We start from the raw sequence: 24,510 nt of genomic DNA on the forward strand, positions 1-24,510 counted from the left end.
CGTCGTCCGGGTTTGGCCGGTGTAGGCCGTCATTGGAAATATGAATTTGTTCTTAATGACTTGCGTAGTTAAATAAATATTCAAAATAAATATTGATTTTCCCAGTCAGAGCTAATTTCCTCTGAGTTCCCTGTTATTTTGAACGCACTGAAGTTGGAAGTCAGAGATTTCCGTTCAGATGACGTTCCAACACAAAATTCAGTCTGAAGCAACTTCTGAAGCCCAAAAGTAAAAGACAATCATCTCTAGGTAATTGTGTTATATAAAGCTAAGTAAATAAGCATACTAAGCTACCAAGCTGCTAGGACAGACAGAACAGTGTGAAGTCAGAAGTGTGAACACTCTTGAGCCCAACAATAGCAGTAGAGTTTCACAGCCCCCCACCCCCACCCAAACGCAGAGGCTTTAGAAGCCCCAATGGCTTATCCCTGTCCAGAGATCAATACAGTACCCCATGGATATTAAAAATAACCCTGCAAGGAATAACTACAAAAAACTCCTCAAAGACAATCCAGAGACACTATTTGCTGACTGCTACAAAGAGGGGAATGTAAGCAATTTTCACACAAACCATCCCCTGTCATGGCACAGTGCTAATTAGAACTACCCCAATGTAAAGAGAGAAGGTTTTACAGACCCACAAAGAATTTGAAAGAAATTCAAATTTTGATAAACTCCCATATCTATTGGGTGAAATACCACAATGTGCAATCACAGTTAAAGAACAAACACCATTGTAAATACAACCTATATTTATGTTTATTTATTTCCCTTTTGCACTTTAATTATTTGCACATCATTACAACACTGTATACAGACATATGACGTTTGAAATGTCTTTATTATTTTGGAACTTTTGTGAGTGTAATGTTTACTGTTAATTTGTTATTGTTCATTTCACTTTAGTTTATTCTCTATTTCACTTGTTATGGCAATGTAAACATATGTTTACCATGCCAAGAAATCCCCTTCAATTTAAATGGAATTGAGTTCCCAGTTGTTTTGAACGCGGCATTACTACTGCGAGAGCCATCACATTACGTCACATCCTGAAAGGAAAGTGTCCTGGACAAGGCGGGAGAAGACATGGTGATTGAGATATAAAAGAACACAGATTGTTTTTCTTCTTAAAATGTCCAAACTTTCAAAGTCAGTGTAGTAGATACAGAACTTCAAGAGTTGCATATTTTCAGTTTGTATAGCTAGTTAGTCACTGTTATTGTAACCTCGTCGTTAACAATATCCAACAATCTCAGAATAAGCACTTTGTTAGTTAGCTAACGTTGTTAGCATACAACGTTAACTATCCCAGCTAAAGAAATCGAGCTAACTTTGCCTAAATTCGGACTGGACGATATGGCAACTAAGAAGTTAACTGAAATGGGTAATTACCTTTGATTATATTTGGTTTCTAACTGTTTTCTCTTTGCATTGACACTAGTGAACTAGTAGCAGTAGTTAGCAACCATTGACAGTGAAGACACGGCATAACTAACTGCCGTGGCGGGCTAAATTACTTTAATCAGTTCAGAACAATCCAAACCCTGCGGTGGTTGCCATACTAGCTTGTTCAACCATCTCTTATACCAGTAGTAATTAGTCTCGTAAAACAAGACCGCTAGTCAGTGTAAAATCAGTGACATTGACAGTTGCCAGACAGTTTTACAACCCAGTCAATAAATTCTGGTGTCATCAACCATTAACGTTCGCTTGGCTAAGGGCTTGTAGTAAATGGTTACTAACAACTACTTACATTTGTATCATTTTGCCCAATATTGTTTGTATTGATATTTGTGTGGTTACTCTGGTAGGAAGTTGTCAGTAATATGTTGTTTTTGAGTAGAATTGTAATTCCAATAAACAATTGTAACAATGAGTCATTGATATCATATCAAACACATTTTAACTAAAATAAGTTCTGCTCAGTAATCAAGGAATTACTTAAAGAACAGCCAGTCACTCATTCCTCTCTTTCCCCCTCAGACATCTCCCTCCCCTTATCTTCCTTACGCCTCCTAGCCCCTCCTCTCCGGCTGGTCTCTGCCGCCATGTGGAAGGTGATAAAGGAACGCGATGTGATGCATTATGGGACGCTGGAGGAGTTTGTGACGTCAACCTGTGAGACAGTCCCTGGCTTGCTCACATCTAGACACCAGGCCAAGCTGGCTCTGGGGCTGAGAGCACGGGTGGGTGAGACTTTTGGGACAGTTATGTTGTAGTGAAAAAGGGTTGTGTTAATTTGGCACCTGACGGAAGAAAACAAACAAACATTGTGGGACTATCTCAACTTGTCCTATAAGAGACTCAATTTTGTTTTCTTTTACTATGGTGTGTCCTAATGAATACAACCTTGTATGTATACAGTATGTGCTTCCACTGTATGAGCTGTTGTCTATCTCTGTTCAGTCCCTCATTTTCACGGCTCTGGTTGTTTATAGCTGATCTTAGAAGTGTGTCATGGCCTGGACCCACCAGATCCAGCGGTTATCCTTCCCCAGCTGGACAGGATCCATGCCCTCACTCCTTCCTCTGCACTGGTGAGTGACAGTCAAATACGGACCCCTCTAAATCAACAATTCTCTGTACCACAAGTGTGGTATTTGAATGGGCCTTTATCACCTTTTTAACACATTTTCCCCAGTCATTTTGTGAGAAATACAGTATGTTTGCTGTAAGTTATGTTTTTGCATGCCTATGTTGCAGAAGAAGGATGTGAAGATTGAGACCGCAGTCACCAACTTGCATGGCCTGGTGGAAGTCCTCCTGAGAGACCCCACAGAGAGAGCACTGTTCTACATGGTGAAACTGCCTCCTCCCAGATGCAATGTATCAATGTTTAAATGAACAGCTTTTATTGAGAGACCATCAAATTAGGAACTGCCCCCCCCCCCCCTCTTTCTCTCCCCCTATTTTTTTCTCACGCATGTTTGTCCCTTTCTCTCTTTCTCCCCCCCACCTCACTCTTCTCTCGTCTTCCCTTCAGGAGGAGTTTCCTTCAGAGTATGGCCCTCAGTTTGACCAGGAACTGGAGAAACTGTTGTGGGAGTTCCTGCTCAGACTGAACCAACTTCTCCCCGTGCCTAACCTGGCTCAGACGGTGTCCTGGCTCACTGCTGCCCCTCCGGTCCTAGAGGAGTGTGCGAAGGCTGCCTCTCAACCACAGCTCCTGAGGACCCTGCTCCAGCACCAGATCTGCCTGGGTCACCTGGATTTGGCAGGTGGGTCTACATGGGGCGCGTTCCAGGCCGACTACGTTGGCGTCACCAGCAATAGCTCACAACACCTGGTTAGGTGTTTAATGTATCAGCTAACCTCATCAGTCTGTTATCTCCTTTCAGCTTCTCTTCCTCCCTGTATGGGCGACTCCATCCTCTCATCCCTATCTCTCCCTCCCTCTGGAAGAGCTCAGCAAAGCGAACAATCAGGATCTAAGCCTGCCTTTGTTTCCACCCCAAACCCTCAGTCTTTAACCCCATTGACCAATCACAGACAGACACAAAACAGGTCATTGCCCATCACGCCTGTGATAGGTGGGATTTGCAACGAAGACCTGCCAGTCATGGCTTCAGCCAATAACAGGCCAAGAACTTGCAAGGAAGACGTTACTATCCAATCGGATTCAAGAGAAGTGGAGAAGAAAGCCGAGTCAACGGCAAGGACAAAATATACTGAGGTGGAATCTGAAGAGGACGAGGAGGTGATAGTCGTGAGAAGAGGGAGGAAGAGGAGGAGTGAAGAGAAGGATTTGATGAGTGATACAGATGAAGAGACTGAGAGGGACCTTCGAAGGGACTGTTTGGATCAGTTGGGGATTGCAGGCCTCAAGGTTCCGGAAGACCAGCACCTCTGCTCTTACATCACATCCTGTCTGCTTAACCAACCCAGAGTGCTCATCCCCCGACTGACTTCCACAGACATCATTGCACATGTGAGGTCACAACCTCACAGTCCTTCTTGCAGCAACGAGACACCAACAGCAGGTAGATCTCCATGGGGACAGAACAAGAGTCTGACGATAACTGTGCGTCGGCTTCCTTCGACCCAGCAACGGAAGTTGAATGACAGCTCGTTGACCCTAGATGTGGTGCTTCCAGCATTAGCTGACAAAGAGTAAGAGAGTCTGGTGCTGATTAATTAACCAACCAAGACTACTTTTTTATGCTAGCCTGGGTGCCAGATCTGGCTGTGGTTTCTTTAGCCAACTCCGCTGTTGTTCATTGTTATTTCATACATGGAATGACAACAAACAATTGTGGAATTGATTAAAGCACAAACAGATCTGGCAACTAAACTAGTAAAATACTACTAGTACTAATACTTAAAACTAGAGCCATAATCTTTTTACAATATAAATCGTTATCAATACGAACAGAAATGTATGACATTTACTCATTGTTACACCTCCCATTTTTCAGGAACTGTGTGCTTCCTTCAGTTAGCTCTCCCTCCATTGTTCCTCTGCCTCAAATGAGAAGAAGCACAGGTAATCTCCCCACCCCCTAAAAGATAATAAATGTTTGATCATTTCTGTGAGCATGAACTCATTGTACTGTTTATGAATTAGTTTACAGTGCAACGGTAACCTAGTAACACTCTTAGATTTGTTATTTTAAGCCTTGTGTTTTTCCATCTAGAAATACTGACCTCACCAGTAACCAGTGACAATGATGACATCATAGGAGATTCAGAGGATGAAGCGACAAAGAATTTCAAAGGCAGGGTAAGAATTGATCCTGTTGAAGTTACTTTAGAATATCGAGATGCACCTTTAGTTCTCCCCTCATGTTCAGTAGGTTACATCGTAACAAAACATTTTGCATCAGAAGACCACAAAAAAAAGTAAAGGTTCTATTTCTGTTTCAAAATGTTTCCTCCTTACTGAGACCCTACTGTTGCTATCATGTTTGGCATGTCTTTTTAAAATGACCACAAACAAATTTCACATTGTGGGATAATAAAATGGACTACTACCTTGTCTTTCTAATGTGCTCTGTCTCTTCTAGCTGTTTAGGAAGCGCTACTATAGGACCAAGCACGACACCTATGTACCCACCCTCAGGGAGTTCTGGAAGCCCAGCCTGGCCCGACCTGCTGTTTCTCGGCAACGGACACAGATTACACACTCAATAATTCACAGACGTACGGCAAAATCCTTTCACCATCCACAGGGAGCAAAATATGAATTTTGAAACAGGAAGGGTACCATCTGAACTTTTCCAATAGGAACATGTTTCTTACTGCAAAAACATTTTGCTACAGTTTGGCCAACTGAACACAACCATGGTTGTAAAAGTGAATGATTGGCAGTTTTAGGATTCTTTGTATCTGAATCACTTTGCAATAAGCTTTATTTAAAAACCTGTGACTTTTATTTTGAAATCAAGAGGATTAACCTATGTCACCAATACTTACAGCCTGTGTGCTGTCATTGTCAGGAGTTCAGATGTCCCAACACATTTTCTTTTAGGGGTCATACTTATATCTTCAGACGTTGATGGCTGCGATAACTGAGGCAAGAGCTTTCTCATATTGGCTGACAATTTAGGTAATTGTCAAGAGTTCAATGGATTATTTCAGCTCAATATCTTCAGATTCTGATGCCTGGTTGTGATAACAACTTGGAGAAAATATTTTTAACGTATTTTTCAATCAAGTATTGTCAATTCTCTGTAAATGAGTGGGGTTTTAATGTGTACTTTTGTATCTTGTCAGACTTTTCATAACTATTCTAATAACTGTTTAAGCTATAATGTCATTAAAGATTGTCATGAATTAAATGTAAATTAAGCATCTGTCAAGTAGTAAAGTAATACCTTTTAAACATTCAATGTCTTTTTATTACTGTGTAAACTACAAAGTATTAAACTGTTTTGGCTATCTTTTATACACACTTCTCTTGGTTTCACTAATTATCGTGTAGTTCTATTAATGAAGTACAATAATCCAAAACATGAATAGCAGTGTAGTCCTTTTTATTAAGGCAATGTAGGTATAAACTGGCCTGAGTTTGGACGCTGCTTGTGAGCTCAAATGCTTACAATGTGCTGTGACGGAGCTTTAAAAGCTTAACAAATAAACGGCATGTTTTTTACTAACTGACTGCACTGTATAGTGCCCACTGGAAAACATACCCAGAAAGAATGTCAGTGGTGGCGACTGTCCACTTCCCCATCGCTTCCTGGCTTCGTGTCATTTGATTTTGAGAGAAAGAAATGACTGAAATGTATAGTGAATCTTCCTGTTTTACAGTCCATTATATTACAAAAGCATTGTTTCCGTTGAGTGTTGCCAGATTCTATTAACACTTTCCAGTCAATCAGCCTCACAGTCTGCAGCTCATCCCTCCAGTCACAGTTATCGTCTCTCCAGTGATGTAAGACGCATCCTTAGAGCACAGGAAGGCGATTACTCCACCGATCTCCTCTGGCTTTCCAAACCTGGGAGAATATTACAAGAATGGATGTATTTTTTTGTTGTTGTATGAAATAACCTTATGTGACAAGGTGGTAGTTGTACATGCTACGATTATGCATTTCATTTTGTACTTGATGAATAGTGTCATTACTTCATGGTGTACGCCACTAAAATAAATCAATAATCAAACACAGACCATGTCACAACTTCTCCCAATTCAGTCACAATGAGGCACTTGTGGCCACACATCACAAAAACAATAACACTCGAGGGTAAGATTGTACCCTAAATGATACAACCAAGTATGAAGTTGAAGGCAACCTTTTAATGCTAAGCTGCTTCTTGAACTCGTCCACAACGTCTTCGTCCTGCCACAACTGAGAACACAGAATCGTCAAAACTCCCTTCTCTGTATGAATTATAGAGGGAAACAAAGGATAACGGTGTGACAGGAAGGGTAAGGAGGGTAGGTGAAGTGAAAAGGGTACACAGGTAAAGATGACAGAATAGAAAGGGAGGGGGTCCTCACTGCTTGGCTGAAGGGGGTCTTAATGACACCAGGGGCCACACAGTTGACCCGGATGTGGCTCTGGGCCAGTTCAGGGGCCAGGGCTCTGGTTAGTCCCAACAGAGCTGTCTTACTCACGCTGTAAGGGCCCAGTGCCTGGTGGTGGGGAGGTCAAAGAAAGTAAGAATTCTCCATAACAATGCAAATTGATCTAATGATCAAACCAAGAGGAATTTAGAGGTCAAATCAGAAGAACTTACCTGCATAGGCTGGTACCCAGCGACAGAGGACACAAACACAACACTCCCACCCCTGGAAAACAGATAAGTTATAGCTCACAAAACACTTTCCTAACTTTCTATTCCTCGTTCTCTCTCTTACCCCCTCTTCTCCATATGAGGCACCACCAGTTGGGTCATAAGAAAGGCCGACTTTACATTCACATCCAGGATCTGTGTGAAGTGCACAATATAAAAATCAGCTGATATCGCAACACTCTTTTTTTTGGACAAATACCACTTTTCTCATACGCTATCATCCTTCTCAGACTAAGTGAAACTATATCTTCCTAAATGTATGGTTATTTGATGCATTTTGTGTTTGGTTATTCAAATGAGTGTTTCTTAATCCTGGTCCTGGGGACACAAAGGGGCTCACATTTTTGTGTTTGCCTTAGCACTACAAACCTGATTCAAATCATCAACTCCGCAGTAGAGCCACGGCCTTGTCGACGTTTGACTGGCGTCTGCTACTCACCACAACGTGAGCCAGGAACCAGATGAAAAAACACTGACCTAGATAATAGGGATGCCAGGCACACACCTTATCCCAGACTGCTTCTGTCGAGTCCATAATGTTCCCAAAGAAAGGGTTGACTGCAGCGTTCGAAACGAAGATGTCCACACCCCCACACTTTTCCACTGTCTAAACATCAAAACAGAAAATAATAACACTGAAATTCAGTTTAGGCTTATGACTGATGCCTGTGATCATGTATTAAATCGACCTGTGTAAGGCCAAGCCAGAATTATCAATTGATGTTTACTCTGGATGCAACCGTTAGAATGGGACCAAACTGTATGGAGGTTTTCTTTACCATGTCAACAAGTCTAGCTCTGTCTTCACTATTCCCAACGTTGCAAGTCGTCCCGGTCACTTGTATCTTCTCACTCTGCAGTAGTGCCACGGCCTTGTCGACGTTTGACTGCCGTCTGCTACTCACCACGACGTGAGCCCCTCTCTGCCCCAGAGCCTGGGCTGCAGCCAAACCGATTCTGGAAGAGATGCCACAAGTCCCAGTCAGTAGGAGAAATATGCATATTTTGCATGACATACTGTAGGGCCCAGAGTTTTCCTGCCAGGATGACCTAACCAGGGAAATTGCTGGGCCCTATACTGTAGATATACCTTAGTTACCCAATATAGGCTAACTAATTGTCCAGATATAATTTCCAGGTCAGGTCAAGTGGCCCGAAATCACTATTAAGGAACATAGAGCAGGAGAGCAATTCACTATAAACAAATGAAATATAACCCCAGCAAAACGGCTGGTACAGCCATTACTTACCCATCTGTGGAGGCAGTGACTATGGCAACCTTCCCTGCAAGACTGCTTTGAGACCCAGCAAGTCTGCCTCCTGACATCTTTCTTGTCTGACCTGCGACGGGATTGGTCAAAAGGCACCTGCTAACAAGACACCGCAGCATTACCTGGAAATAAATAATATTTCTCAATGCACACACATACAGTAGGCTCACATATTCAGGGTGCAAAAACACAACTGAACGTCTTACTTACAAGCTCCCTTAGTAATAGCAGACTACATTCAACTCCACGATTTACGATGGAGTTGAGCAGTGACTTGTGTAATTGCAGCCTATTCTTTGAGTGCTGAAATCAGGAGTTTTTGATAAAAACACTAGGCACCGCTCAACTCCATCATAAATCCTGGAGTTGAGTTTTAAAACTCTGGGCCCTACCCCTCATAGCCTGGTTCCTCTCTAGGGTTCTTCCTAGGTTCTGACCTTTCTAGGGAGTTTTTCCTAGCCAACGTGCTTCAACACCTGCATTGCTTGCTGTTTGGGGTTTTAGGCTGGGTTTCTGTACAGCACTTTGAGATATCAGCTGATGTTCGAAGGGCTATGTAAATAAATTTGATTTGATTTAATCGGCTACCTTAGTTATTGCATTGCTTTATCCATCATGGAGGAAAAAAATGTGTTTAAACTGAATTTATGTTCTTCCTTATTGTAGTTGTCAAGCAGTCGACGAGCTTGAAGAGATGAAAGTAGGTGAAAGTTGAATTGTGCAAGCACGCGACTACAGTAGCCTATAGTTTGTGCTGAATTCAAAATGCAAAGAGATGACCTTCCCTTCAACAAGAACTACATGAAAAGCCAATAATCAACGTTTGGGTATAATGTTGGTTTATATAAAAAATAAAAAGTAATCTACCTCTGTTGATGAGTACGTTCAGTACAGTGACGAAAACACGAGTTTAAAGACGAGAGATACAGCGTTTCCGGCACTTTTTCAAAATAAAAGTCCTACAGTGGGTGTTCCAACGATGATTTAACTGCATCAATATGTCTCGCGCCTGTACTTTCCTCTGTACGGCAGCATATGGGCCACACCAACGACGATGGATAATTGAAGATGTCTTACTCAGGCAGTTTAGCATTGGGAAAAGGCTAATGTTACGAAAAAGGGAGTTTTCGCCCCCGCCCCTCTGGAAACTTTCGGAAATCTCTTTACTCACCCTCTTCTGAACCATCAACCAATTTGATCGATATGATGATGAATCCTATGTCTCTTCCTCATATTTCTGAACAGCTGCGTTTTAAACGAACGTTCCAATAATATTGTGAAGGCTACAACCTTCTCTGTCTGTTGTAACGGATATTGCCGTAGTAGCACAAGCAATATGCAGTCAACACATTGCATTGGGGACAAAACAATTAGCATTTTGTTTGATGATATAATCCTTATAGTTGCTGTCATATATCCAGACGTTTTCCTCCTGTTTAGCCAATCCTTGTAATGATGATTAAAAAATAACATTAAATCGCTATTGACCAAGTGGCATCATACACCCCAAAAATCTGAGGGGGCACAAAGTATAAAGTATGTGAGGATGGCTTGGGTGTGGTCCAGAGGGGAGGTAGGCCACCAGTCCAGAAGTTGGAGAATGTTGCATTTTTCTAACACTGAAAACAGCTTTTTCCTGCCATATGAAGCCATAATCATTATGCTAAATTCAATGTAAACAATTATATATATACAGTACCAGTCAAAAGTTTGGACACGCCTACACATTCAAGGGGTTTTCTTTATTTGTACTATTTTCTACATTGTAAAATAATAGTGAAGACATCAAAATGATGAAATAACACATATACAATCATGTAGTAACCAAAAAAGGGTTCATCAAAATATATTTTATATTTTAGATTCTTCATAGTAGCCATGCTTTGTCTTGATGACAGCTTTCCACACTCTTGGCATTCTCTCAACCAGCTTCACCTGGAATGCCTTTTCAGCAGTCTTGAAGCAGTTCCCACATATGCTGATTTTCCTTCAATCTGAGGTCCAACTCATCGCAAACCAGCTCAGTCCCACTAAGCGTAAACCAGATGGGATGGCGTATCGATGTTGTGGTACCCATGCTGGTTAAGTGTGCCTTGAATTCAAAATAAACCACTGACACTGTTAGCAGCAAAGTACCCCAACACCATCACACCTCCATGCTTAACGGTGGGACCACACATGCAGAGATCATCTGTTCACCTACCCTGCATACACAAAGACACAGGGTGGCACGGCAATCTGAGGTGCAGTTAACTCTAATTAACTTATCCTCTGCAGCAGAAGTAACTCTGGGTCTTCCTTTCCTGTGGTGGTCCTCATGAGATCTAGTTTCATCATAGCGCTTGATGGTGTTTGTCACTGCACTTGAAGAAACCTTGAAAGTTATTGATTTTTTCCAGATTGCCTAACCTTCATGTCTTAAAGTAATGATGGACTGTCGTTTCTCTTTGCTTATTTGAACTGTTCTTGCCATAATATGGACTTGGTCTTTTACCAAATAGGGCTATATTTTGTTACCACCCCTCCTTTGTCATAACGCAACCGATTGTCTCAAATGCATTAAGAAAATTAATTCCACAAATAAACTTTTAACAAGGCACACCTGTTCCTTTAAATGCATTCCAGGTGACTACCTCATGAAGCTGGTTGATAGAATGCCAAAAGTGTGCAAAGCTGTCATCAAGGTAACGGGTGGCTACTTTGAAGAATCTCAAATATAAAATATATTTTGATTTGTTTAAGACTTTTTTGGTTACTACATGATTCCATATGTGTTATTTCAGAGTGTTGATGTCTTCACTATTATTCTACAATGTAGAAAACAGTAAAAATAAAGAAAAACCCTTGAATGAGTAGGTGTTCTAAAACTTTTGACTGGTACTGTATATATACAGTTGAAGTCAGAAGTTTACATACGCTTATGTTGGAGTCATTATCGTTTTTCAACCACTCCACAAATTTCTTGTTAACAAACTATAGTTTTTGGCAAGTCGGTTAGGAAATCTACTGTGTGCATGACACAAGTCATTTTTCCAATAATTGTTTAGACAGATTATTTCACTTATAATTCACTGTATCACAATTCCAGTGGGTCAGCAGTTGACATACACTAAGTTGACTGTGCCTTTAATGCTATGCTAGTCTATCAATACTCTTACACAAATGCTTGTGTAGCTTTGGCTAAAAAGCATATTTTGAAAATCTGAGATGACAGTGTTGTTAAGCTTGTGTTTCAATATATTTATTTCATTTCATTTGCGATTTTCATGAATAGGAAACGTTGCGTTATGGTAATGCACTTGAGGCTATGATTACGCTCCCGGATACGGGATTGCTCGTCGCTAGAGCTTGGAAAATTCCAGAAAATGATGTCATGGCTTTAGAAGCTTCTGTTAGGCTAATTGACATCATTTGAGTCAATTGAAGGTGTACCTGTGGATGTATTTCAAGGCCTACCTTCAAACTCAGTGCCTCTTTGCTTGACATCATGGGAAAAATGGGATTGATTTACCTTCAAACTCAGTGCCTCTTTGCTTGACATCATGGGAAAATCAAAAGAAATCAGCCAAGACCTCAGAAAACAAATTGTAGACCACACGTCTGGTTCATCCTTGGGAGCAATTTCCAAATGCCTGAAGGTACCACGTTCATCTGTACAAACAATAGTACGCAAGTATAAACACCATGGGACCAAGCAGCCGTCATACCGCTCAGGAAGGAGACGCATTCTGTCTCCTAGAGATGAATGTATTTGGTGTGACAAGTGCAAATCAATCCCAGAACAACAGCAAAGTACTTTATGAAGATGCTGAAGGAAACAGGTACATCCACAGTAAAACGAGTCCTATATCGACATAACCTGAAAGGCCACTCAGCAAAGAAGAAGCAACTGCTCCAAAACCACCATATAAAAGCCAGACTACGGTTAACAACTGCACATGGGGACAAAGATCGTACTTTTTGGAGAAATGTCCTCTGGTCTGATGAAACAAAAAGAGAACTGTTTGGCCATAATGACCATCTTTATGTTTGGAGGGAAAGGGGAGGCTTGCAAGCTGAAGATCACCATCCCAACCGTGAAGCACTGGGGTGGAAGCATTATGTTGTGCTTTGCTACGGCAGGGACTGGTGCACTTCATAAAATAGATGGCATCATGAGGTAGGAAAATTATGTGGATATATTGAAGCAACATCTCAAGACATCTCTCAGGAAGTTAAAGCTTGGTCACAAATGGATCTTCCAAATGGACAATGACCCCAAGCATACTTCCAAACTTGTGGCAAAAGGGCTTAAGGACAACAAAGTCAAGGTATTGGAGTGGCCATCACAAAGCCCTGACCTCAATCCTATAGAAAATGTGTGGGCTGAACTGAAAATGTGTGCGCGAGCAAGGAGGCCTCCAAACCTGACTCAGTTACACCAGCTCTGTCAGGAGGAATGGACCAAAATTCACCCAATGTATTGTGGGAAGCTTGTGGAAGGCTACTCGAAACGTTTGGCCCAAGTTAAACAATTTAAAGGCAATGCTACCAAATACTAATTGAGTGTATGTAAACATCTGACCCACTGGGAATGTGATGAAAGAAATAAAAGCTGAAATAAATCATTCTCTATACAATTATTCTGACATTTCACATTCTTAAAATAAAGTGATCCTAACTGACCTAAAACACTGAATTTTTACTTGGTTTAAATGTTTAAATGAGTTTAAATGTATTTGGCTAAGGTGTATATAAACTTCCGACATCAACTGTATGCGTTGGTGCAGCTGTTATGCTGCGTGTTTTATATATTGTGTATTACAGGTATCGTCCCGTATCGTGTAACAAGGTTTACCCATTCCTGCGTTTGTCTCCAAATCCTTTATTCCAGCATGACAGTGGGTGGTAGATACAGATCTATCCCCAATTGGCCAGCCACCTGTGCAACCACATCTCCTGTGAAATGGGTGTCATTGTCTGCAGAAAGAAATTCTGGAATAACAAATCTAGGAATAATTTCCCTTACCAGACGTTTCACTACTGTTTTGGCATCACAGTGCAAGGTTGGAAATGCTTTGACCCACCTGGTAAAGCGGTCAGTTATTACCAGTATCTCTTTCTGTCTTTCCATAGCTAAATGGGTGAACGGGCCGGCCGGCACTGGAAATTTCCCTGGTTTCAGGGGGGTACCGTAACCAGTGTTGTATTGCATGCATGTAGTACATTTAACATGTGTGTTTTGCAACTTTCAATCAGATTTGGACAACACCAGGTGTCAGATATTAGTCTTACCATCTCCCCCCTTGGCGCGTGACCCACCCCTTGGGCCAGGTGACACACATAGGAGACGAGAGGTAGAGGCAGAACTGGTTTGCCAGAGAGGGATCCACAGATCATCAGGGCCCCTAGAGCAATCTCTAAACTCCCACAAGGGATGATTAAGTGCATCCGCAGCCTGGTGTTGGTCCAGATCAGTGATTTCAGACGTACACGGGGAGGCAAGCAGAACAGCATGAGTATGGCAGCGGGAAGCAGCATTCTTAGCAGCAGCATCAGCAGCAGCTGCATTACCCAAACTAACGCTGCCAGTGTTAGCTGTGTGGGCATGGACCCTAAGAATAGCTAACTCAACTGGAAGTAACATGGCCTCCAGCAGGGCTTCAATCTGTAAACAGTGTTTAATAGGGGTATCAGACAAAGTCCCTACCCTTCCAAACGCCAACACAGGAGAGGCAAACACCAATGGCGTATGCAGAGTCAGAATAAATGTTAATCGTCAAACCACCAAAGTTTATCCGCCTCTACCATCTAAGGCAGGAGACGAAGAGCGATCAGGAGTTTGCCCTGGAGTTTAGAATCATGGCTGCCGGCGCGGGATGGAACAACAGGGCCCTGATCGACCACTACCGGCTGCAGTCTGCTCGAGGACGTCCGTCGGGAGCTGGCCTATAGAGACACCACCCTCCCTTTCGACCAGCTGGTGGACCTGTCCATCCGGCTGGACAACCTGCTGGCTACTCGCGGGCGTCCAGATCGGGGTCTGGTGGTTCCATCCTTCCGCACCCCCTCTCCGATACCAATGGAGCTGGGAGGGTGGTGCACAGGGAGACCGGAGGGGTTTCCTCTCGTGCACCATCTGTGGCCGCAGAGGTCACACTGCTGGTCGGTGCCGGGTTGGTTCCTCTGGGAATCGAGGCAGCAGGCAGGGCGCTCTGGCTTTACCCCAGGTGAGTTGGCACCATTCTCACCCAGAGTCCTCTGTTGCACATATATTTATGTCTGTCACTTTTCCTGAGTTTTCCCTGCATTCCCAGTATAAGGCGCTTGTAGATTCAGGCGCTGGCTGTGAACTTCCTTGATAGAGCGTTAGCTCATAGCTTAGGGACCCCCATTGTTCCTGTGGATGTGCCCTTCCCCGTTCACGCCTTAGATAGTCAACCATTAGGGTCAGGGTTAATTAGGGAGGTCACCGCTCCTTTGGGCATGGTGACGCAGGGGGGTCACACTGAGAAAATTTGTCTCTTCCTTATTGACTCTCCTGCGTTTCCCGTGGTGCTAGGCCTACCCTGGTTAGCTTGTAATAATGCCATTGTTTCTTGGCCACAGAGGACTCTCACGGTGTAGTCGCGAGAGTGCTCAGGTAGGTGTTTAGGGGTTTCCGTTGGTGCTACTACGTGGAGAGTCCAAACCAGGTCTCCACCGTGGGCATTCCCCCTGAATATGCCGATTTGGCTCTCGCCTTCTCTAAAAAGAAGGCGACTCAATTACCACCTCATCGACGGGGCGATTGTGCGATAGATCTCCTGGTAGACGCTGCACTTCCCAGGAGTCACGTGTATCCCCTCTCACAGGCAGAAATGGAGGCTATGGAAACTTATGTCTCCGAATTCCTGCGTCAGGGGTACATTCGGTCCTCCACTTCACCCATCTCCTCAAGTTTATTTTTTGTGAAGGAGGGAGGTCTGCCTCCGTGTATTGACTACCGGGGTTTACCAAACTAGATCTCAGGAGCGCTTACAATCTGGTGCGTATCCGAGAGGAGATGAGTGGAAGGCTTTCAGTACCACCTCTGGGCACTATGAGTACCTCGTCATGCCATACGGGTTGATGAATGCGCCATCAGTCTTCTAAGCTTTTGTAGACAAGATTTTCAGGGACCTGCACGGACAGGGTGTAGTGACATTTTGATATACTCCGCTGCATGCACCGAGCATGTGTCCCTGGTGCGCAAAGTGCTTGGTCGCCTGTTGGAGCATGACCTGTACGTAAAGGCTGAGAAATGCCTGTTCTTCCAACACTGCAGCAATTCTTAGGGTCTTCTTCTTCTTTATTTACCTCGGCTCCCGTGCTGGCCCATCCAGATCCCTCTTTGGGCGTTCATAGTGGAGGTGGACACGTCTGAGGCTGGGATAGGAGCTGTGCTCTCTCAGCACTCGGGTATGCCACCGAAGCTCCACCCTTGTGCCTTCTGTCATGGAAAATTGCAAGATTATGTTATAAAGATTATGTTACAATGCTTGTATTACATTATAATAGTTGTTACATTCGACAGAATATAGTATTGTGTGTGTGTTCCACTGTGGATGGGCCTCTATGAGATAGCACTGACAGAGGAGATTTACGATGTCTTTGGGTAATAAAGCCTAAAGAGCATTCCAGATAACATGAGCTAATGGTTCTGTTCTATGCCGTATCAGAGAGAGACGGTTCGCTTTTGGAGTGAGGGGGCCAGACACTGGTCTTTACAATGAGAACTGTTGACACAGCAGTAACTGTCTGCTATGTTTTATAGATATCTTTCATACAAATCTTAACCTTTGTGAACTGTTCCTAAGATCTGTGATTCGTCATGTAAGTTGAGAGGGGTGAATCTTGGCTATAAAATATCTTTGTACTTTTCTGGTGGTACTTCTCAACGGGTCATTAGAAATAGTGAATTGTTGAAAGTCAAAGGGTGTATTGCAAAGCTCTTATTAAACAAATATGTAGTTTAAGCGTAACTCTGACTGGTGTGTGAAGTTTGTAACTCTCTCCTCATTTGGTAAAGCAGAAAAATGCCACCACACGTCTTCTCGAAGAGGCTCAGCCCAGCAGAGTGAAACTATGACGTGGGGGACCGGGAGTTGTTGGCTGTCGTCAAGGCCCTGAAGGCGTGGAGACATTGGCTTGAGGGGGCTAGACACCCTTTTCTCATTTGGACTGACCACCGCAATCTGGAGTACATCCGGGCGGCGAGGAGACTGAACCCTCGCCAGGCAAGGTGGGCCATGTTTTTCACCCATTTTGTGTTTACCCTTTCTTACAGACCAGGCTCCCAGAACGTTAAGGCAGACGCATTGTCCCGGCTGTATGACACAGCGGAGCGGCCCATGGATCCCACTCCCATACTCCCCGCCTCTGGTTTGGTGGCGTCGGTAGTGTGGGAGCTGGACCCGGACATTGAGCGGGCTTCACGTGCAGAGCCCGCTCCTCCTCAGTGTCCAGCTGGGTGTCTGTACGTTCCGTCTGCTGTCCGCGACCGGCTGATCTATTGGGCCCACACGTCACCCTCCTCTGGTCATCCTGGGATCGGTCGGACGGTGCGCTGTCTTGGTGGGAAGTACTGGTGGCCCACTTTAGCTAAGGACGTGAGGGTTTATGCTTCCTCTTGCTCGGTGTGCGCCCAGTGCAAGGCATCTAGACACCTGCCCAGAGGTAAGTTACAATCCTTACCGGCCGTGGTCGCACCTGTCGGTGGATTTCCTAACCGATCTTCCACCTTCATAGGGTAACACCACGATGCTGGTCGTTGTGGATCGTTTTTCTCAGTCCTGACGTCTCCTCCCTTTGCCCGGTCTCCCTACGGCTCTACAAACTGCGGAGGCCCTGTTTACACACGTCTTACAGTACTACGGGGTGCCTGAGGATATAATATCTGATCGGGGTCCCCAGTTCACGTCAAGGGTCTGGAAGGCGTTCATGGAACGTCTGGGGGTCTCAGTCAGCCTTGCCTCAGGTTTTCACCCCGAGAGTAACGGGCAGGTGGAGAGAGTTAACCACGATATGGGTAGGTTTCTGAGGTCTTATTGCCAGGACCGGCCGGGGGAGTGGGCGGCGTTTTGTGCCCTAGGCAGAGATGACCCAGAACTCGCTCCGCCACTCCTCCACTGACCTTACCCCAATGCACACTGGAAGGGAGAATCAGCCGGTTCTGGCTCCTTGGCATCAGAGTCTGATCGAGGCTCCTGCGGTGTACGACTGGTTCCGGCGCGCGGAAGAAACATGGGACGCCGCCCATGTCCACCTTCAGCCCGCCGTACTGCGCCATAAAGTTGGCGCAGACCGTCACCGCATGAGGCCCCGGTGTTCACACCGGGGGACAGGGTCTGGCTCTCAACCTGAAACCTGCCCCTCCGCCTGCCTTGTTGGAAGCTGGGTCCCGATTACCGCATTTACCCCTCGTTCCATGTATCTCTCCTCAGGCTGGTGGTGACTGGCCCGCTCCAGGAGTCTGAGGTGCGGGAGATTCCTCCACCCCCTCTGGACATCGAGGGGGCCCCGGCATACTCCGTTCATTCCATACTGGATTCGAGACGTCGGGCGAGAGGCCTTCAGTACCTTGTGGACTGGGAGGGGTATGGTCCGGAGGAGAGATGCTGGGTTCCGGTGGAGGACGTGTTGGATCCTTCCATGCTGCGAGATTTCCACCACCTCCATCCGGATCGCCCTGCGCCTCGCCCTCCGGGTCGTCCCCGAGGTCGGTGCCGACGTGCTGCTGGAGCCGCACGTCAGGGGGGTTACTGTCACGACTTCCGCCGAAGTCAGTCCCTCTCCTTGTTCGGGCGGTGTTCGGCGGTCGACATCACTGGCCTTTGAGCCATCACTCATCCATTTTTCATTTTCCATTGGCTTTGTCTTGTCTTCCTTCACACCTGGTTCCAATCCCATCAATTACATGTTGTGTATTTAACCCTCTGTTTCCCCTAATGGCCTTGTCGGAGATTGTTTGATTGTATGTTTGTGTATTATGTGTTGGTGCGCGACGGGTTTTGTACCCACTTTTATTTATTTTGTCATTTTGGTTTTGGAGTTTTGTGAAGCACTGATTAAACAACTCCGTTTATACCAAGTTCGATTCTCCTGCGCCTGACTTCCCTGCCACCAACACGCACCCATTACAGTGTTCCCGTCTGCCATATCTCAAATGTTTTTTTTAAATTATTTTTTAAAATTATGCTCTGTGTAATGTATAGATAAATGAACTGCAAAATATCCCTATATGTGAATATATTTGTCATGCCCTGACCTTAGAGAGCTTTTTATGTCTCTATTTTTGGTTTGGTCAGGGTGTGATTTGGGAGGGCATTCTATGTTCATGTTTCTATGTTTTCTATTTCTTTGTGGTTGGCCAAGTATGGTTCTCAATCAGGGACAGCTGTCTATCGTTGTCTCTGATTGGGAATCGTACTTAGGTAGTTCCCCCCCCCCCTCCTTCTGTGTGGGATCTTGTTCTTCGTTTGTGTGCAGTTAGTTTGCACAAGGAAGGTGTTCGGTCGATGTGTTCTTTATTGTATGGTCTAAAGTTTCACTTCAGTAATAAATATTGTGTGGAACTCAAGGAACGCTGTGCCTTGGTCTCATCCTTCCGACGACAGCCGCTACAATAATCTATCCCTTATGTCGTGTACACGTATTTAGAACAGGGTGATAAAGTAAATGATGATTGAATACCATGTAATGTATGGTTGGTGTAAAATGAATGTCCTCCATGGAGCAACCACGGAACAGTAAAAGGTTCAAGATGATTTATAACTGGTATAACCCCCACTACGATTCTGGTATCCCTGTGATAATGTTCTCCTTACAAAGGGAGAAACTACTACTTCAAAACTAGTTCATTCTAAAATAACACGGGTCAGTAACACACGGGTAGGTCTATTTCCTAACACAGCAAGGGTGTATGCGTTAAGGTTTATACCCCCACAGGCAACTCTTCGAGCATCTGATCCGAATGTGCATTCAGTTAATTTAAATACATGGGCATTATATTGTTTATAACGAACTCCTGGTTTAATGTTCCACCATCCAGTCATAATACACAGAAAATATCATAAACGGAACAATAACAAATTCAGTTAACAAACTCAATTCTATCAACAATCTGCATTTTATACTTGGAATTTATGCCTTAAGTCCTATCACCAAGTCTCATAAACATTTAGCGTATATGTATAACCTACTTCCACCTAGGTGGTCTGTGCTTCCTCCCAAGGGTTGTCTAACAATTTCAAACGTTCAATTATTCCAGAGAAATGTAGGTTCGTATAAATTTAACAGCGAGGCGCCACTTACTTGCCAGAATGACTCATTAACCACAATGTGCTATAGCAAATGACAGACTTTAGATGTAACAGGCGCCTGCTTACCTTGTAATTTTGTAGTGCTTGACGTGGATCAATGGTCAGTCCAGCGAAGTGGTCACTCGCTCCTGGCAGGCTCGCCAAATTGTTGGTCAAGTTCTTCAGATGAGGTCTATATAATTATCAAACATATATATTGGTAGTAGAAAGGAAACACAGACTCTTTGTTTAAGTATTACAATTCTCCTTTAGTAATACAATTTGTAGGCAGAAGTTGGTACATAGTACAGTAAATGATAGTACAGTATATCCCCAGTCCTCCTTGCATGACTTTCCCTGGCAACAACATTTTAATAATTCTAACCTCCCCCTGACAGCAACAATCATCCTGTCAGCAATTAAAAGCTCGGAAGTGGGTTTGACCGAAACTTGACCTTTCATCACAGGTATAGTGTAACGGTTTTCTTCTGGTGAAAGAGAGGCGGACCAAAATGCAGCGTGGTTATTTTTGACCATCTTTAATAAAGATGAAAATACAACAATCTACAAAACAAGAAACGTGAAAAAACCGAAACAGTCCTATCTGGTGCCACAAACACAAAGACAGGAACAATCACCCACAAAACCCAACATAAAACAGGCTACCTAAATATGGTTCCCAATCAGAGACAATGACTAACACCTGCCTCTGATTGAGAACCATATCAGGCCAAACATAGAAATATACAAACCAGACACACAACATAGAATGCCCACCCAGCTCACGTCCTGACCAACACTAAAACAAGGAAAACACACAAGAACGATGGTCAGAACGTGACAGTAACCCCCCCCCAAGGTGCGGACTCTGACCGCACAACCTAAACCTATAGGGGAGGGTCTGGGTGGGCATCTGTCCGCAGTGGCGGCTCTGGCGCTGGACGTGGACCCCACTCCATAATTGTCTTAATCCACCTTCTTAGCGTCCCTTGAGTGGCGACCCTCGCCGCTAACCTTGGCCTAGGAACCCTAACAACGGGCCCCACTGGACTGAGGGGCAGCTCGGGACTGAGGGGCAGCTCGGGACTGAGGGGAAGCTCGGGACTGAGGGGAAGCTCGGGACTGAGGGGAAGCTCAGGCAGGTTGATGGATCTGGCAGATCCTGGCTGGCTGGTGGTTCTGGCAGATCCTGGCTGACTGGCGGTTCTGGCAGATCCTGGCTGACTGGCGGTTCTGGCAGATCCTGGCTGACTGGCGGCATTGGCGGCTCCTGGCTGACTGGCGGCTCCTGGCTGACTGGCGGCTCCTGGCTGACTGGCGGCACTGGCGGCTCCTGGCAGACTGGCGGCACTGGCGGCCCCTTGCAGACTGGCGGCACTGGCGGCCCCTTGCAGACTGGCGGCTCCTTGCAGACTGGCGGCACTGGCGGCGCTGGGCAGACTGGCGGCATTGGCGGCGCTGGGCAGACGGGTGGCTCAGGCGGCCCTGGGCAGACTGGCGACTCTGATGGCGCTGGGCAGACGGGAAGCTCTGGCAACTCTGGGCTGAGGGGCTCTGGCACCTCAGACTCCGGCAGCGCCGGACAGGCGGGAGACTCCGGCGGCGGCGGACAGGCGGGAGACTCCGGCGGCGGCGGACAGGCGGGAGACTCCGGCGGCGGCGGACAGGCGGGAGACTCCGGCTGCGCTGGAGAGGAGGAAGGCTCTGGCAGCGCTGGACAGAGAAGCTCTGGCGCCTCTGGCGCCTCTGGACTGAGGGGCTCTGGCGCCTCTGGACTGAGGGGCTGTGGCGCCTCTGGACTGAGGGGCGGAAACTCTGGTAGCGCCGGACAGGCGGGAGCACCTGTGTTGATGGGACGGAGAGACAGCCTGGTGCGGGGTGCCGGCACTGGTGGTACCGGGCTGGGGACACACACCTCAGGGTGAATGCCTTGCATACTACGCCAAATCAACTGCTCTCTCTCTTCACACTCCCCCAATTCTATTAACACCTCCTCGAGTGTCTCCTCCTCTCCCATCCGTTCACTCTCCTCCATTCTGTCCAATAACGCCTCGACCCTCTCAGACTCAGCCCTCAGCTTCGCCAATAGCTCCGATAACATCCATGGCTCCTTACAGTAAACAGGGGGAGTTGGCTCAGGTCTGGCTCCTGACTCTGCCACACTCTCCCTGTGCCCCCCCCCAAGACATTTTTGGTGCTGCCTCTCGAGCTTCCAGCCGCTCTGCCGTGCTAGCTCCTCATAATGCCGCCTCTCTGCTTTCACTGCCTCCAGCTCGGCTTTGGGGCGACAATATTCCCCTGGCTCTGCCCAGGGTCCTTTCCCGTCAAGGATCTCCTCCCAAGTCCATTTCTCCAAATAGTGCAGCCTCTCCCACTGCTGCTGCTGCTGCCTCTGTTGCTTCTCCTGCTGCTGCTTTTGCTGCTGTTGCTCCTGCTGCACCTGTCGCTTCTCCTGCTGCTGCCTCTGTTTACCATGCCGCTTGGTCCTTGGTTGGTGGGTGATTCTGTAACGGTTTTCTTTAATAAAGATGAAAATACAACAATCTACGAAACAAGAAACGTGAAAAAAAAAAACGAAACAGTCCTATCTGGTGCCACAAACACAAAGACAGGAACAATCACCCACAAAACCCAACACAAAACAGGCTACCTAAATATGGTTCCCAATCAGAGACAATGACTAACACCTGCCTCTGATTGAGAACCATATCAGGCCAAACATAGAAATAGACAAACCAGACACACAACATAGAATGCCCACCCAGCTCACGTCCTGACCAACACTAAAACAAGGAAAACACACAAGAACGATGGTCAGAACGTGACATATAGGTTCATAACAATGTGAAGGAGTCTAAGCATCTTCTGACAGGTGGCTGTTTTCATCAGGCCTGCTGCAGCCTTGTGTTCTCAGAAAACCAGTCGTATTCTCAGAACCTTAGATAGCCACCTTGGGGCTCAGACTCCTTCTGAGCATAGGCGGTTTCCGCCTTCTGATAGTGTCTGGAGGGCACAACACTCAAAACAGGTGTTAACACACACAGAGAGGTATTTACAGTTTATCATACCACAATTTATTAACCCTTTAAAAGGTATGAGGCCTTGTTTTAACCACTTCCGTTCCTGTGATCGTCCTCGAGGCACGTGTCATTGCGCTGCTAGTGCAGGGGGGGGGGGGGTACTGTCACGAATCCCTCCGGAACTTTCATCACGCACACCTGTCCCCTATAATCATCATGCGCGTGTGTTATTTATTCAAGGTACTCCACGCTCTTTTGTTTGGGTTTCAACCCTGTGTTTTTGTTACGTGTTTGATTGGACTTCGTCCCCGTGCACACAGTAATTTGGGTGAAATAAAAACCCATATTACGCATTCCTGCATCTGCATATGCTTAATTGCCTTTAAAATGTTGTAAATTATCCATGGTTCAGTTCTTTGCTTAATTCTAACCTCTACATATTATTATTTTTTTTCACTGTAGCCTGCTTATCTACAGCATGTAAAAACAATGATTTAAAATGGCCCCAGGCATTCTCCTCCTCATTGCATTTCAATACAGCAGACCAGTCCAATTTGCTCAAACAATGAACAAAAATATCTGCACCATAATTCTTCATAGTCCTAATTTTTATTAAGTTATGACAATTAAAAACTGTTTTCTGAACCTTCCTACTACAGAAAAGGATGGAATGACCACTGAGCCCATAGTTTACAACCCTACTACTATTTGATATCCTTGATCTATCCGACACCAACACAAGGTTAATGATGGTTTGGGTCGAAGGACAGACCCTGGTGGGCTCATTAATCAACTGGTAAAAAGCAAACAGATTACAAAAATTCTTAAGATCTTTAAAAGTAGCATGGTCCTATTAGAGCATATCTGTATTAAAATCACCAGTAACAATAACCTCTGATTTACCAAAGTCTGTACAGTTGGAACAAGTCTTCAACCATTCATAAAACTTGTACTGGTCTGGTGGTCTATAACAGGTTCCAACTACAATAGGTTTACATTTTGGTTGCTTGCTTTTCCAAAGTCTACCAACCTTGCCAGCAGGCATGTCAGCTAAGATAGGTAGGCAAGCTAGCTGCTCTAACTTGATTGATAGCCTGAAATGGCATCTTGGTAGTTAGTTATGAGGTTGGGAACCTATCTGGGCTAAACAGGGCAAATCTGAGGGGGTACGGGCACCTGTGCCTCATATGAGCATGATGCCCCTGCTGTTGACTGCTTGTCTGTGTCTTGCTTTTAATATGCTGTGATTGCTACATATAGCTTGCCTAAATGGCTCCCCTTCTGAAAAAATTACATGAAATTGCTAGACAACCTTTTTTGTGTTGTTCCTGTTTATGTTTGCAATAACCTATTGTTACAACAGACAAACTAAGTTTGTTTTAACTGTTTTGTGTACAGGTGGCAGTAGAGTCACATAGTGACTGAACAGCAGCTTGAATGGATGTAGGCTAGTGGATCCTGCACGCACAGAAATCTCAGTATTTTTGCAACAGTAAGCCTGGTTCTAGAAAATCCGGAACTGCAGCCACTATGTTTGAAGAAATGGTCTGTGTAAGTGGGCGTTCCCTGTCTCGTGTGAGCATGCTTTACCGCGTGAGACCAATGGCTCTGGTTTACTTATTGTCCCCTCCCCACTCAATTCAATTTCAATTTCAGGGCTTTATTGGAATGGGAAACATA

General features: G+C 45.1%; 2 protein-coding genes across 5 annotated transcripts; one reads left to right on the plus strand and one right to left on the minus strand.

Moving 5' to 3' along the window:
* Positions 1-1,025: 1,025 nt before the first annotated feature.
* tinf2 (TERF1 (TRF1)-interacting nuclear factor 2) lies at positions 1,026-5,884 on the plus strand. 3 transcript variants are annotated; one of them, XM_021577879.2, is made up of 9 exons: positions 1,026-1,384; positions 1,984-2,186; positions 2,439-2,537; positions 2,704-2,799; positions 2,984-3,218; positions 3,339-4,110; positions 4,416-4,483; positions 4,635-4,720; positions 5,012-5,115. In XM_021577879.2, exons 1-9 carry the CDS (start codon positions 1,357-1,359, stop codon positions 5,024-5,026), a joined length of 1,602 nt encoding a protein of 533 aa, XP_021433554.1. In that variant the 5' UTR covers positions 1,026-1,356; the 3' UTR covers positions 5,027-5,115. The 3 variants fall into 3 exon arrangements, with proteins under 3 accessions (XP_021433554.1, XP_021433552.2, XP_036813798.1); XM_021577877.2 differs by having other exon boundaries at positions 1,027-1,384; positions 5,004-5,884; XM_036957903.1 differs by having other exon boundaries at positions 1,071-1,089; positions 5,004-5,884.
* A 73-nt stretch (positions 5,885-5,957) lies between these two features.
* dhrs4 (dehydrogenase/reductase (SDR family) member 4) lies at positions 5,958-9,611 on the minus strand. 2 transcript variants are annotated; one of them, XM_021577880.2, is made up of 9 exons: positions 9,378-9,611; positions 8,490-8,632; positions 8,019-8,196; positions 7,745-7,846; positions 7,304-7,374; positions 7,183-7,234; positions 6,944-7,078; positions 6,736-6,791; positions 5,958-6,437 (listed from the first exon to the last, which is right to left on the minus strand). In XM_021577880.2, exons 2-9 carry the CDS (start codon positions 8,627-8,629, stop codon positions 6,323-6,325), a joined length of 849 nt encoding a protein of 282 aa, XP_021433555.2. In that variant the 5' UTR covers positions 8,630-8,632; positions 9,378-9,611; the 3' UTR covers positions 5,958-6,322. The 2 variants fall into 2 exon arrangements, with proteins under 2 accessions (XP_021433555.2, XP_021433556.2); XM_021577881.2 differs by lacking the exon at positions 5,958-6,437 and having other exon boundaries at positions 6,748-6,823.
* Positions 9,612-24,510: the final 14,899 nt, after the last annotated feature.

Source organism: Oncorhynchus mykiss, chromosome 21 (assembly GCF_013265735.2).
Source record: "Oncorhynchus mykiss isolate Arlee chromosome 21, USDA_OmykA_1.1, whole genome shotgun sequence".
NCBI lineage: Eukaryota > Metazoa > Chordata > Actinopteri > Salmoniformes > Salmonidae > Oncorhynchus > Oncorhynchus mykiss.

Excerpts from the sequence above, each read along its gene's own strand:
- tinf2 (XM_021577877.2), top strand. The coding sequence starts at position 1,357 with ATGGCAACTAAGAAGTTAACTGAAATGG. Across the intron at positions 2,800-2,983 it reads AGAGAGCACTGTTCTACATG|GAGGAGTTTCCTTCAGAGTA; the intron begins GTGAAACTGCCT and ends TCTTCCCTTCAG. Across the intron at positions 4,484-4,634 it reads TCAAATGAGAAGAAGCACAG|AAATACTGACCTCACCAGTA; the intron begins GTAATCTCCCCA and ends TTTTCCATCTAG.
- dhrs4 (XM_021577880.2), bottom strand. The coding sequence starts at position 8,629 with ATGCTGCGGTGTCTTGTTAGCAGGTGCCTTTTGACCAATCCCGTCGCA. Across the intron at positions 6,792-6,943 it reads AGACCCCCTTCAGCCAAGCA|TTGTGGCAGGACGAAGACGT; the intron begins GTGAGGACCCCC and ends CTGTGTTCTCAG. Across the intron at positions 6,438-6,735 it reads AAGCAGCTTAGCATTAAAAG|GTTTGGAAAGCCAGAGGAGA; the intron begins GTTGCCTTCAAC and ends ATATTCTCCCAG.